This window comes from Schistocerca gregaria, chromosome 6 (genome assembly GCF_023897955.1).
Source record: "Schistocerca gregaria isolate iqSchGreg1 chromosome 6, iqSchGreg1.2, whole genome shotgun sequence".
Classification (NCBI taxonomy): domain Eukaryota; kingdom Metazoa; phylum Arthropoda; class Insecta; order Orthoptera; family Acrididae; genus Schistocerca; species Schistocerca gregaria.
This window is the reverse complement of record NC_064925.1, coordinates 350,592,087-350,608,091: the sequence shown is the minus strand read 5'-3', so window position 1 is coordinate 350,608,091 and position 16,005 is coordinate 350,592,087. Positions and strand designations below refer to the sequence as shown.

At 40.1% G+C, this 16,005-nt stretch overlaps 1 protein-coding gene across 1 annotated transcript in view; it reads left to right on the top strand.

The window, feature by feature from the left end:
* The window catches only part of LOC126278881 (putative carbonic anhydrase 3), an 82,582-nt gene extending 75,228 nt beyond the window's left edge, over window positions 1-7,354 (top strand). Inside the window, exon 4 of the mRNA XM_049979156.1 lies at window positions 7,223-7,354. Within this exon, the coding sequence (XP_049835113.1) occupies window positions 7,223-7,354 (132 nt within the window). The remainder of the gene's footprint in view (window positions 1-7,222) is intronic.
* The last annotated feature ends 8,651 nt before the right edge of the window (window positions 7,355-16,005 follow it).

The window sequence follows — 16,005 nt, the reverse complement described above, 5'->3', positions numbered from 1 at the left end:
TTACCGAAAATCTGTACATTTCATAGAAGCTTTTATAAGGTTATGTTGTTGGTTTTCTCATGTTAGGCCCACATGAAGAAATGGACCACACCTGGAATAACATCATGGTTGCCATACAGTGTGTGTGTGTGTGTGTGTGTGTGTGTGTGTGTGTGTGTGTGTGTGTGTGTGTAAGTGAGTCAGCGGTTACCATTTCTTCACTGTCCTATTAATTATGACTGTTACCAGTAAATTACAGTATGGACCCTAAGTGACAATATGAAGGTCGTCGACAGTGTTACATTATCTGATTGTCACTATGTAGATGAAATATCACCAGCGTAAGGAAAGGCTTTACGCAGTCTGTGATGCCCTCAATTTATTCTGAAGGCCAGATCTGTGGAAAACCCATACTGTGTTGTTTGATTACACCAGAGGCTCAGTGTGAGCGGAATTCCTCTTTATATTACACGATCCTTGCAGTCTCTTGCTGTAGCCAGCATCGAAGCACATGACACGACTCAAGGGAAATCACGCTTCGTATTCCCTCGCAGACTGCGCTGGAGTTGAAACGTGCTGAAAAATCTGAGAAATGCAGCTTATTGCTGCTTGATTCTGACATATACTGCATCACACTGTTTCATGACATTATCTCACTGAGTCATTTGCTCTGTTTCATAGTAACCAGGGTACCCACGCGAAACTTCCGCATTTTTGTAGTTTTAAATAACGACAGTATTTGAAATAAGAATAGCCGTTGGGGGTAGTCGTTCAGATAAGGGAAGCTGTGAGAATAAAGAGAAAACATCTATAAAAATGAACGAAACGACATGAAATAGTAATTACTAATTTGTGATACGTCCTTTTATACAAATTTCCACGTATGCAGAAATGTCTTTTGCATTCGGGATGTTTGTCCCGGCACGTACAACGGGCAGAGTTCAGGGACTGCCAATAGAGCCACATAACCTATAACATTAACTCGACAAAGATTTTCAGTTACAGCAAGCACATTAGATCGTAGCAGCAAAAGGTAAATCACAATTCAAGGAGGCAATGACAAACATGTTTGTTGTTTCGGAAAGTATATCCGTTTAGAAAAGTTAGCTTTAATTATCCAGTAAATAAGTACTTTAAAACAAAATTGTATTTGGAATCAGGTATTATGAAAAGGGAATCTCTTATCCTTGATTAATATTTCAGCCTCTTAAAATATAGGTTTGAAGTTGGGCATCTCTTTTATTCTGCAAATAGCACGTTTTAGTGCAAAATCGCTATGAGGTGTCACAAGCCGATTAAAACACATTTATAGCTATATCTCCGTCATCCTGTACGATTAGTGTGTGTTGAGAAAAAGGGATGTCGACTTGAAGGAAAGAAGATTGGTTTTAACATCCCATAGACCACGAGGCATTTACAGACTGAGCAGAAGCTCGTATTGTGTCAAGGATGGGGAAGGAATTCGGCCGTGCCCTTTCAGAGGAACATTCTTGATTGCCTGGAGCGATTTAGGGAAATCACGGAAAGCCTAAATTCGGATGGACGGACGAGGGTTTGAACCGTCGTCCTCCGGAATCTGAGTCCAGGGTGCCAGCAGCGGCGTCATCTTGGTCGGTGGGTGCTGACTTGATTAATGATATATATATGACCATGAATAGTAAATTATTTCCGCATATTTGTAGAAGCGGTATGATATTCGTTTTAAGAAATTCTATATTTATTGGTGTCCACTATTCTCGTTAAAAAGTACGGCAATCTAATAATAGTCACTTAATTTCAGCCACAACAGCGGGTTTCTTAAATTTCATATTGCCTAGAATAAAACACTGGCAGTCAGATACTATGCTATTTCCATTAATTATATGCATGAAATGATAACGAAGTTGCTTTTAAGGAATTTTACCTTATGCCGTCTCACACTAGAGGTCGTTCGAGGCTTTTGTGGAGTAGAAATATCCATGAGTTTCAGCAAAAACTGAAATGATTTGTACCTAGAAGTTGCCATTTTATTGTTACTACTCCAAGAATGTGGAGAAGTGTATGTGCATCAAAAATACACGACACGTTGTCCGTGTCCACACCACTCGATAGTCTTCATTACTTAGTTATAAAAACTGTTCATACATATATGCCATTCGTAAGTCTCCTCGTGGTGTGTGGTGCACGGTACCTTATATATCACTGTTGTAGACCCCCCCCCCCCCCCCACCTACCACCTTCTCCCTCCTCCTGTTCACCCTCTTCCAACTGGGAAATATGCGTTCGAAGAACGACTACTAGTAAGCTTTGGTATGAGTTTTAATATTATATTCATAGATTTCTGTAGAGTTATACATAAGAGAAAGCAATGTTTTGTTTCACTCTTCTAGGACCATAATTGAACAGCAAACAACAACGTGATAAAGAGTGCCTCTCCGGTAACATCTAGAAATAGAATTCGATGAGCACTTAAGAGAATTATTCGAGCTGGCTAAGCGAACGTGATCAATGTGCCTTTGAAGACTGTAGCTCAAATCGTTTACATTTGTGATAGCATGTGATCCAGGTCAGTGCCCTACCCAGATATCACAAGCCATGCTCGCCCTACAAGTGACGTCATCACACTTGTCAATGACCTCGGCCTTAAAAGTAGCTTCATCATCATCGTGTGACAGGCCCCTCTCCTGCTCCTCCGTCTCACATCATCTCGTCTCTTCTTCACTCACATTACAGCATTTTACAGTCCATTTAAATGAAACAACCAGTCAAAGAGAAAATAGCTTGTCTGTATTCAAAAGTACCTGAAAGACCTTGTAACTTACGTGACGGGTGTGATTTGCTGCAGTACTTTCACTTCTAAAATACAACAATACGCACGCACACTCACACACCCACACACACAAACACACACACACACACACACACACACACACACTGTACCTTCTCCATAATTGCTTGAAGTGGCTATATTTTAAAAATGGCAACTACGTTTTCATTCCCCTATAAAAAACTGTTTATTTCAAATACTGTAGTTGCTTGACAGTAAATTTCCATCTGGCATCTGGTACATTATTTGGAGACTTTATAAAATTCACTATGAAATATGGAAATGAGTATAAAACACAATCTCCATAAACAGTTTAAAACTGACGTTCACTTACACAATGTAACTAAAAAATTAAAAAGATACAATAGTCAAAGATGAGCTTTACTTCAAACATGCTTCCTCAGTACTTAAAAATGAGAAATAAAATCAGTTGCTGCTTTATGCTTCTGTTGTTTGTCTTCAACAACAAACGGCAGCGTTCATAATTGAGTTATGATACCACACATAGTGTGAGGCACAATACACCATCAAATCGATTGTTTCTCTCATCTAAATTGTTCTATGATGATTGCAACTGTCGCGGTGTTTTTTTCCAAATCTAAGGAGCCAGTAAACATACGACAGCAGTACAAAAATATGACATTTTTACAACAATCATAATTTTATTTTACACACACACACACACAAACACATCTCAAAATGACAACTAAAACCTGAATAATAACTCTCAAATTTAGTGCATCAGTACTATTTTTATGACTAATCACAGACGGTCTAAAAACAACGTGCTACACAGTTAACCATTCAACTTCAGGCTTAGTCAGACGATTTAGCAAAAATAGCTCTGCTGAGTTTATAGTTGTAGAATATATGTGTTATATAAAATAGTACAGAAGCAGGAAAGCACATAAAATTACCTAGTTTCAGTTATTGTCACCTACTGGACGAATGTAACTAATTCCATTCTTTAGCTCTACTCTTGGTATAAGGCACAATACATTGTCAAATTAAATACAAGAGACGTTCAATAAGTACTGCAATACTTTTTTTGTTCAAAGCAAGCCAGTTTTTATAGATCTTACAATTATATTTTTCCCTGAGACATTTAAGTCTCTTTTTTATCTACAATAATGATTGAAGCAGAATAAATGAATTAAAGTCCGTGCTGCGGCCGGGAATCGAACCCGGGGTTTCTTGCTTGCTAGGCAGAAATGCTAACCCTTTTTTTCGACTTTTTTAGAATGACCTCAGAGAAGGGTCAAGGACAGATAGGGCAGGGGTAGTCTTCCGAGGCATGGCCTCAATGTCCCATTCCCGCCCTCCCAGAGCTAAGGAAGGAAAGGGGTTCCACAGGATTAAGAGAACTTCATTGTATCTAATTCATATATATATCTGGATCCTACAACCGCAACCAGAAGCTTCCGAGTCGTCTTCCTGTAATAACTGTAAGTGGGACTCCCTCTCAGTCGTTTTCTCAGAGGATCAGTCGTGTGCCGTAAATCATTTTCCAGTGTGCCTTCTAGTACTCGGAACGTCCGAGAGGGCAGGAGGATCCTCGAACTATGCGCCTAAATAATTCGATTTATTTTATTATTTATCGTATGGCTTTACCAGAGCAATTGCGGTATTGACATCGTAAATTTACATAACATAACATATAAATACAAATATAGATATACACACATACATAATAATACAAACAGACCAAACACCTGTCATTATTAAATCTGAGCAAAGTTGAAATATAATCACAGCTGCGATTCGCCAAAAAGTTATGTCCAAATGTGACAGCCATTTAATGGCAGCAGGGTTGGCCTCCACCACGTCTCTCCAGTCACCACAGAATCTTGCACTAGATGTTGTAATGTTTGTTCATCAGTTTCACAGTCGTGTGCGATACAATACATGGTGGTGGAATGCCTCATGAGTCGTCGTCAGGGGGATCCACAAGTCCAGAGCACTTTCGGGTATTGCTTGCAAAATATAATACAGCACCATGCCCTTCGGCCTGTTCACGGCGTTCGTTCTGATAGTGGGAAAGTAAACGGTGTCTGAGTGTAGGAGTTTGTACGGCGTGATAGACTCTGGCTGTCCTCGCAGCAGGAGCGCCAGCATACGTTGTACAAGATCCCAGCAGCTGCCTGTCACAGCACGGGTCAAACGGTGCGAGTCCGAATCAACGACTGCGCAGTTCGGACACAAAGGGTTTCCAGTAAGATGGATGGAATGGAGGCGCTGGCATGTCGCTAGTTTGCCATCCACCACCACATGGAACGAACGTACGTGGGCAGGTATGGTGTGTCGACGGTACGCCACAGCCTGGTTCAGCGGATGTTGTTGTTCGACGTTGTTACGGTGTTGTCGTGCCTGATAGATGCGGTGGTAATCGCTCGTGCTCCGCGCCCTCAGTTCGATCAGGAGATCACGGATGTGGTCATGAGACGGAGCTATGTGTCCCACGGCGACCGGTGGACGAAGATCTTGCTGCACGACGATCTGTAGCAGCGTCCCTGTCAATCTGTTATTGGCAGCTGTCCATTCGAGCCGCTTTGTACAGAGGTCCAACGCCCACCCGCGGTTCTGACGTGAGTCAACCCCACGCCCCCTACCAATGGAGGCCTCGTTAAAGTAGAGTATCGAACTTCGAATATATGACCTGCACTCACAAATTCTCCTTACGCCGTCTGAAAACAGTCGGCCATGGTGACTGTTAGTGGAAGAATGTGCGCAAAATAATTAAGTTTGGACGCTAGGTAAGTGTTGACATAACGCGTTCGGAGAACCATATCCATATTGCGGAATCTGCTTTCACATAGCAGTGCCCGTGTCCTTTGTATTAGGCGGGGATATGTGGCTGTCGCAAATTGGTGAACTGTATTTGAGAACTGCACTCCGAATGCGTTCACCGAGGGAACCTTTTGCAAGGGGATCGTTGTCAGCTAGAGAAGACCTCTCCCGACAGCCATGTACGTCGTCTTGCGCATGTTGACGTACGCGTACATGGAGAACTTGTTTGCGCACCAATCGCCGACATAGTGTAGCTGAGGCGAAATAAGGGGAACCAGCCCGCATTCGCAGAGGCACCTAAAAACCATCCACAAACTGGCCAACTCACCGGACATCGACACAAGTCCGCCGGGTGGAATCGTGCCGGAGACCAGGCGCTCCTTCCCAACACGGAAAACCTTGAGTTAGACCACACGGTTAACCGGGCGGGCGTCTTATGGATATTTTATCGAGATTTCCATCAAACCTGACGAGTTTTTTTTTTTTTATATCAATCATTAGACACAGCTGGAGTAGCTTGTAAAATTGCGTTCTCTCCCCTTTACGTCATCGTCTCACAAAAACGATTGACTGCCACTTTTATGTAATGTAAGCTTAACGATGTGGGTACATTTTGAGAAGTATCAAGCCATTGCCGATCTCACACTTCTCGTTCTTTTAATAAGCTTATTCAGTTGATCATCGATTAAAGTCATGTTAGTGTCTTAATCGAACTATGACATTAATAATAATTAACGAAAGAATCAAATCCTTTTGAATCCTCCTTTATATACTGCAATTCTGTTTCTGCACATGCAATGGAAGATGTTTCGCTTGTGTCAGCAGAAGTCCCCGAACGTCATGAGAGCAGCCTGGAGGTCCCACTGTGTAATTCTCTCGAGAATTTGAGTGACTTGAGGAGAACTCACTTCCTTGTGATATGAGGTACTGATCCAACCAGATACGTCAGATACAAGGATGGTTGCTATTGTTCTATCCCAAACGTTGTTCAGGCACCTGCAGCCGACTTTTTCCGCATCGTCTAGAAAACAGGACACAATACGACTGTCAAGCATTCTCAGCAAAGGGCACTGTATCCAGCCCGGTAACCTCTCAGAAGACAGATTAAAAGAGAATCCATTCGAAAAGATTGCTAATTGCGTGCTACTCCCAAAAGCAGCTCAACAGTTTCGATTCTGCCTTTTTCACCGTTCGGTCAAAGTGTAACACGAAACACATACGAAGGAGCTGTGGAATATGTGATTCTTTCTTCACTCACAGGCAAGGAAGAAACACTAGCCAGGGAGACCAGGAATCTTTTTCCGAAAGTTTCTACTCGAAAGGACCGTGCACTGGCGGGACAAAGAAACGACACGATGACGCAGTCTCCCGAGTCCAGTATTCTGAGACTGCCGATGAAGAGCTGGCCAATTGGAGCGTGACTCTTACACAGTTTTTGATAAAAGGAAAACAGTAACATAGTAACGGCGCTATTTTTGAAAGCTAGAAGACCTGTTTTTCTCACTGATTTTCGACTTTGGTACAGACGGTTCACTTAGCAGACACCTACTTGTTTGCAGATCTTCTGACTACACGGTTCAGCAGCGAGATTTAATGACGAAGAGATGAAGAGCACCGATTCTCTTCATATGGGCCGTGTGATACTTGCAGTTAGATTTCTCGCTGCTTGTTAGACAGTCTGAATTGGCAGATGAAACCCAGTTGCATCCACCTACACCATCCACAGTCTACTCATCAGCACACAAGTTATATTCAGAGCATCTGGCTCTGTCAACTGGTTAGGAGGAAACGAAGTCAGCGGCATACCAGTAATACAGTAAATTCAAGCAACTCTCCCCCATGACCAGGTGGACAGTCATCTTTGTATGTTTAAGTTCATTTCTGCTTATGACATGAGTGCGCGATCACAGCTGTCAACCTGCGGCTATGTGTGCTAAGTAAATACTGAATACCACTGACTTCTTTCCTTGAGAAATAACAATGGCAAGCTTATCAATGTTGACTGAAACTTAATGTCATATTTCAGTTAGATATCTAGATGTTCCTTGTTGTGTGTTCAACTGAATTCTATGCAGTGTCCTTCATTAATCTGTGTGCGCTGAATATTCCCCTTATAATAAATTTAGTTCCACTTGGATCAAGTCTTTCATTTTGCAGGTACCAAATCCTTCTCATTTTGTCTATTATTACTGAATTATGGCCATGTCAGTATCCGAGACTCAATGCGGGACTCACTCTATTTGTTAATAACATTAGTTAAAATCTGTTGGACTACATTTTTATCGAATTTCTGAGTTCTTAGTGGAGCGATCTGCCCATCACCAGCACATCTGACGCTGGTCCTTGTAGAATAGCAGAAGGAAGGGTCAGCTGGTGGCCAATTCGAAATTTACAGCCTCTGCTGAAATTTGTTTGTAGGAGAGATATTTGTGTTTATGGACATTGGTATCTCTAAGAAATTTACCGTAGTTTTTAAGACCCCATCATATTTAACATATTTGAGGAAGTTTAATTTTAAACGGAAGATTATGTAATCCTCATTTCCCTTGGTAGCTTCGACCGTGAACTATTAAATCATCTCCATTAACAACTACTGGTGAGTCACCAGTCATCACCATTTTTCTATTAATTCAAATTTGATGCCCTGCAAAATATCAAGAGCTTTGTCTCTTGGCTTAACAGTACACAATACTGCCAGTTTAGCCATTGTCAAATTTACAATTTTCTTTCATGACGTTTCTTGATCTCTCTACCATCATACACTTTGTATTCACATTTCCTTTGTCTTCTTCTTCTTCTTAGTCTTCCTCACCTTCATAACCTCAGCCTCTGCTCTCATAATGTATTGCTTACTTTGGCTTCAGCTTCTTTGCTTTGACTGAAAAAACGAAAACTGCACCAATTACTTTCTTTTCCATGCTTGCACAAAGCATTGGAGAAATTACTCCTATTTTCAGTTGCATATTTGTTCATATGAATGTTTGCGGTGATGTTTTCATTTGTGATTTTCTGGCCCTCTTGAATCTTTATGGTGTTTGGTGGACAAAGTGAATATCTGAGTGTTTTCAAATGCTGACGTTGGCAGTAGTATTTTTATTTGTCTGCTTACAAGTATTGTGCCTCTTCCTTTATATAAAATATGGACGCAAATTATCAGTTATTTTGTTAGTTTTAGTAATCGAACCATGCTACAAAGATATTACGATATTACGGTTTCACGGCGAGTTTGTATACAGTCAGTGGTGTTACACTGTTTTTACATTACATTATATATTCGACTATCAATTATAAAATGTATTTTTACAACTATTGGTTAATGCATTATCGATCATATTTTTAATGAGGGAATGGAAATATTTATGGAAATCACTGCAATTATCATGTGCAGGACAAGCATTTGAAAAAGTTAACTGATTCCCTATCTGGTTTTGACATTGAGAATGTTTTCCCCTTGCGTTAGGTGTACAAGAATTTCAAGCTGCTCCATTAAATCCATGATATGTGATTTTTTGAAGTGGTGTGATATTTTAAGTTCTTCTTCTGTGTTTTAGAATTTATGTACAGTTTTTTATGTTTGTTGGCAATGCTGACTTTGTAAATTGGAAGCATTTGTAACAATTCATGTACTGAGTGTATCTAATTTGAAAATTCCTACCACTTTGTCCTAAGTAGCAGCTTGAAAGAGTTTTACAAGTTATGTTGTGTATTCTTCAGTTTGAAAGTTTGTCTTTTTCATTGTTTAATGTCTGGAACGAAATTAAGTTCTTTGTCTTGGTGTCTCTCCTTCGAGAATATTTTAAGAATCACTGTAGAATTTCAGAAAAGGGTTTGAATACATTTTATATTATAGTGTAAGCTTCAGCTAGCGTTTCTTTCAGCATCACCAGCAATCTGCGGGTAACTGAAATTCTGACTTTTGAAACTAATGTTCTGTACAACGGAATCGACAGGGATGTTGATAACCGCAATGCTTAATCAACAACTAAAGAAATTGAAAGCAAATGTCTATTTATACTACAATAGAAAACTGATCATATGTAAAAAATGACGTCATATACAACTGTAGTTATCGACATTCAGATGGTGTCGTTCACACAGTGGAATTTTGAGAAACGAAACAGGTCAAAGCTGAATACATTATAACAGAATGGATTGAAAGCAGACCAACATCTTACAAAGCGTAGGGAATCATTAATGAAAAAAAAATACTTATTTAGATCTCGAAGCAAAGTATCCATTTTATGGGGTCTTATCCGTTTGGGGTCATTTACGTTAATCGCAGTTATATCATTCCACAGTGCTGGAAGATTTATAAAAAAATATATATGGTTTCTTTACCTTGTAAACTGACATTACTGGCCACACACTGAATGACACATCACCGACAAGATTTCAAAACGAGAAGATGTGTAAGCTACTCTGAAACTAATGCACTGACAATCTAATGGAACAAGAACTCCGTTCTCCATGGACATACAACTCTATGCAGTTCTGTTTCTCTGACATTTCAATAGTCGTACACTTTGCTGGTATACAAAAGATACGAAACCGTGCCTTGTTTCTTTTCGCATTGTACGTGTTTATGGGCTAACGAAGAACATATAGTTAAATATTTTGCCAACGTGAACATTAATAATGTGCATATGAGTCGAAAGCTAATAATGTCACTAACAAGAAGCAGTATCGGTAGGCAAATAATCATTAGTTTCGCATTACTAGCTTCATTTGCTATCGATACAAATATAGCAAAAGTAGAATAAAATGCGTTAGGAAAGCAACCTGTTCACGTCACAGCCTTCTCTTCTTCGTTATTCGAAATGCATCAATTAAAACAAGTTAGATTAACGAGGCTAAATTTGTCATCTTACTGTAGCAAAGACGAAGTTAACAACAGAAAAACGTTCGAAACGGCCTTCCAAACTCTGTTATTCAAGCAAGCACTATAAGTTTCAGTATTTAAAACAGTTATTGCACGCACATTATTAACGAGCAAGAATGAATCGTAACAGTAATCTGCTAATGTTTTGGACTACTTAAAATGGCGACAGGCCCCGCCCAGTCTGTTTTCAAAACAAAGTACAGCGTAAGTCTATAGTGCCATCTCCCTTCTCTCCTTACCTCCACGATGACACTACGCTATAAATTTCGTATTCGATCATATCGTATTAAACTACATCTCTGAAGTCTTCTTACAATATGTAAGCAAATGGTCGCATGGAGTGTTGTGCTGTGAGACACCAGAATGAATAAACCAACACATGCCGCCCTGAAACGCTTAAAAATATTGTTCCTTCATTGTTCGATAAGTTTTTCACAGTTTTTACCAATTTCTCTCGCGTGTTTTCTGCCGTGGATTGACTATATACGAAACGTAACATCTTTCACATTACAGGAGAACATATTTATATCACTCTGGAGCAAATTTAATTTATGTGTTAGACGATGATGGACCCAATGGGTCTGAAATACATCATGTACTCTAATAAAACACGAAAATCATGTGTCTAAAGGCGAGGCGTTTTTATTTATACTTCATGTGTGTCTGTAATTATATAGGGGTTCAAAAAAAAGTGTCGAGTACTCTGTGCGGTGGTAGTACTCAAATAAACGAGAAAAATGAGTACAATAAACATGTATTTGGAAATGCATACTTTCTGAGGTACGTCCAATAAACTTGGGTCCCAAAATGCATACTTTCTGCTATAAACACATGTTTATAGGAGGTGTTCAACGTGGTCTCCATTCATGACCGTACATCCCTCTGCCCTCCGGCGTGAGGAATGATGCACTCTTTCAACTAAACCCGGTTGTTGTTGTACCTGCTGGCACGCGTTGAAGACACTATGGTATCCGCAGACGTTGATTGGCGTGGCGTAGACCAATTTCTTCAAGTGTGCTCATAACGAAAAGTCTAAGAGATGGAGGTCTGGGGAACGAACAGACCAAGATGTGGTACTTCCCCGACTAATCCAGCGGTCGTGTAATATCTGCGCCATCTGCGCATGCGCATTGTGAGGAAACTGCGCTGGAGCGCCGTCATGCAAAAACCACATCTTAATTCGATGCTGCAATGGCACAGCCTCCAGCAAGGCTGGCCATACGTTAATGAGCAAGTCCACATTATGCGCCCCTGTTAACCTTTGTGGTAACACGTGTGTCCTTATTAATCTTCGCCTGCCCATACGTTGATTGAGAATCGATGTTGATGCCCTCTTCCCTGAATTGTTTGAGGATTTAAATCTGCCCGTTATGGAAATTCACAACTCCACATCTTGTAAAATCTGCCTCAGCGGCAGATAAAATCTTGGATATGAACAATAGATCTGCAACACGCTTTTGCAACAGCCATAGGCAGAACCGCGGTCTACCATGATAATCCGGTGGCCTTAGGGCCTGAACGCGCAGTAGATGATACATGTACAGCATTTTTTTCATAAAGGAATCACCGTTCTCCTTATTTAAGGGAGTGAGAAACGCCTTCTACTGTTGCTATTCGTAGCACACTCGTCCCATGGGTTTTTTTCCTCCCAACGTAGCACAACTTCCAGGCGTGCGGTGTGTATGGGGCCTTCCACTATCAGTCTTCCGAGGTGCAAAAGTACCTGTGTCCCATGGACGCTTCAAAAGTCGGCCGAACAGTTTATCAGAGGGAACAATGCTCTGTGAAATATTTTTCGGCGTAGAGGGCACGAGCTCGCAACCTAAGTCCATTTGCTAAACCATAGCAAAATATCATATCCGCCATTTCGCTTGTCGAGTACTACGCTTCGATTGCTATCAAGTGGTGCAAGAGGGAAGACGTAAATGTACTACATCATGTCCCACCATTGCAACAAGCAGTTTAGGGGAGAACAAGATCATAGTCATGATCTACATTAGAAACTGTAATCGGTAATACTGATAGGCAGTTGCGTCCATATTTTATATAAAGGAAGAGGCACAATACTTGTAAGCATACTAGAGGTTCTCCCTCTGTTTTGAAAAAAACCATGCAATTATAGCGATACATCATAATGACTTCTCACCCAAACACCACATCCCTTCGTATTTAAACAGTTGGTTTCTCTCTTGGTTGTGTCATGCGTCAGTAAAGTGTTTTGACATTACGTATTTTTCTTAGATCTTTGTGTTACTTCGAAGTTGCTTATAACCTTGAGGAAAACACTGTTGTAAACTACCTTGGAACCCTAGTTCTCAATGGTGAATATCGCAGCCTTCGCCAAAAGTTGTTATTGCCCATAACCTCAACTAGGCACAATTATTACTAACAAACAGCTCCAACTGCCTATCAGTATTACCGATTACAGTATCTAATCTAGATCATGATTATGATCTTGTTCTCCCGTAAACTGCTTGTTGCAAAGGTGGGACGTTACTAACATATTTGTATGAAAGTCCAGCAATTACAGTTTTTCTCTGTGAACCACCAATAACATTTCCTCAGATTGAAATAACATCACATTTTACGTATTTTCGATGTGGGGATACCATTATAACACTTGACAAGCGTCATAGAACTACTGAGGTATGGAAATATTTAAACTGAGCGTGCATTGTGTCTTATAGCAGAAATAGACCTAAAGAATGGAATTAATTACATTCGTCCAGTAGGTGACAGTAATTAAGACTGCCTATTGGTTTGTGCCCTAGACATACAATGCCTAGCACTCTGTTTTAGATGACACGTGTATTCTACAGCTATAATCTCAGTCAGGTTTATTTTGCTGTACTGCCTGGTTTAGCCTTAACTTGGATTGTCGACTGTCTGTGTAGCACGTTATTTTGTAAGCGATGTATGGTTACGCATGACAAGAGCATTGGGACCCTTAATTTCAGAAATACCAATCACGTTTGAGGTTCAATTTGACAGATATATAAAGGCGTGCGCATGTGTGTGTGTGCGTGTGAAATAATATTGTAAAACTTGACGTAAAAATTGCATACTTTTGTATTGCTGGAGTATTTTTGCGGACGTACTAGATGTGAAAAGAACATTGTAACACTTGACAAGCAGAGAGGCAACGTAGAAAAATTTTAAAGTGGAAAATAATAATTTTTTGTGTCTTTTGTGCCTTACATCATTCATGGTCTAATAACTGTAGCGTGAAGGCTGCCGTCTTCAGTTGTTGATGGTAAGCAACAGATGCCTAAAACAGCAGTTGCTTTTATTTCAGTTTTGAGTTTTGTGGGATTATATTTACAGTGAAACTCATCTTTCATTCAGTTATGTATTTCTAATTCGTAAGTTACATTGCGTAAATGAAAGTTAGTTTTTAACTATATATGGAGTGTATATTTTATACCCGCTTCTGTATTTCTTAGCGAATGATAGATAATTTCCAGTGGAAGTACCAGATGCAATACAGAAATTTGCTAACGAAGCTGTAGTCTATTTTACGTTAGCAGTTCTCTGCAGCGAAAAACGGAAACATCGTTGGCAGTATTGTTTTTTCAAACGAACTTCTACATTATGCAATTCAGGCGAGTGTTATGTAGTTTTTATAGAGCATGTGTGTGTATGAGTGCATGTGTGTCCTTTTGTGTGTGTGTGTGTGTATGTGTGTGTGTGTGTGTTTATTTGTATTTGTCGTAATTTAGGTGTGGAAAGACTGTAGATTATCCCTGTTACGTAATGTCTTTGAAAGTACTTGTGAACATGAGACAAAGAACAAAAGGAGTCAAATCTTTCAGATATCCCTCTGGGTGTACATTGTGATTGGTTGTTTTATTTTAATGGACTGTAAGTTACTGACAGCAGAGAGTAGGGGAGTATATTGGAGGAACAGCGGGAAGGGGCTTGGCTTGTCAGATGCTGATGATCACATCGTTTATAAATCTGAAATTATCACTAATACGACTTATTTTATAACTGATAAGTAAGGCAGGCTTTCTGGCGCTAACCTGGATAACAACATACAATAAATTAGATGTAGAATACCTATATTAATTTCTTCCGGGTTAATGTTGAGGGAAATCTGAACTACGCAAAGACTGTAGTCATCGTTAGAGGTATTGTTCGTGCCTTACGCCAGAGCTTTCATAAAGCGTATTAGCTGAAATTATCCACTGTAGTTGTGTTGCGAGCCTGAAAGAAGCACCTGAGTGTATATAATCTTTTCCTGCAGTAACGAGAGGAAAAGAGGATACAGTTGGTTGACTTGTAAAGATTCACATCACAGCTTGTGGCCAGGAAATTCAAAACATTTGGAAAAAAGAAGCATGTTTATAAACATCAAGAAATCCTTACTAATCCACTACTAAGTAAAGAAGAGAAAGCTGAAAGGTGGGAAGAAAAAAGAAACAAGAACTACGCCAGGGAAATAAACTTCAAGACAATATTATTATAGAAATGAAAAAAAAGTCGGTGAAGATGAGGTGGTAGATACGCTACTGCGAGAAGATTGTCACGCGGCACTTAACGATCTAATTCAAGGGAAAGCTCGTCCAGATGAAGATATCACCTCATAATTAGTGACATACCTGGGAGAGCCAGTTATCGCAGAACTATCTTACCTTGTATGTGGGCTAAATAAGAAAAGCGAAATACCCTGAGACTTAAAGAAGTCAACACGATGAGTGTCCGGCACATTATTTTCTAATGGCTAAAAGTGGGTTGCAGAGACAATTCACAAAGACTTGGATTGGACGCAGAAGAGATGTGTCGTGGCGGGCTCGTTCGCCAGACTTGTTGCCTCCGGATTTTTTTCTTGTGGGGATTCGTAAAAGACATTGTTTACAAAGACTTTCCAACTACACCTGAAGATATGCGATAGAGAATAGTCAGAGCATGTGCTTCGATAAGTGCCGAAGTGAAAAGGAATACCACTCAATCCATTGTAAGAAGATTGCAGCACTGCATTGATACCAGCAATCACTTCGAACACCTTCAGTAAATGGACGTTCATGCCACCGTTTTGCCCTTCGTTGACCTTCAAAACATTACTGTTACACGTCATTGGATTCGTCTCGATAGCCGCTATCAGAAAATAAGTCCGAAACTATACCATCCAATTAAAAAAAGAAAAGACTGACCTTCATATCATTGACGCAACCCCAGGTAGCAACAAAAAAACCAACATTATATTATGGACCTCGTTGTCCTATCCAACATTTGTCCCACAAACTTTTCAGCTCGTATCATACTTTCGGATTTATTGTAGGTGTCCATGGTTTGTGACTCAACCTGTATAAAACAGATTTGGATATCTGTTCAATTAAACGTAGAGGAAAAATCAGAAAGCTGTCTAAATGCTCGTCTTGTTCAATGTAGTATTCGTCCACTTGAGAAAAATGCAAAGTACATTCGTACAACCTTGTGAAACTGCCACAAAAGTCCTTCTTTGTGATGTTTTTCAACTCACGTGTCACATTTACACCTTTCTCGATCTCGCCGAAGCATGAGAGACACTTTCTGCGCTTCAGTGCTTTACGTT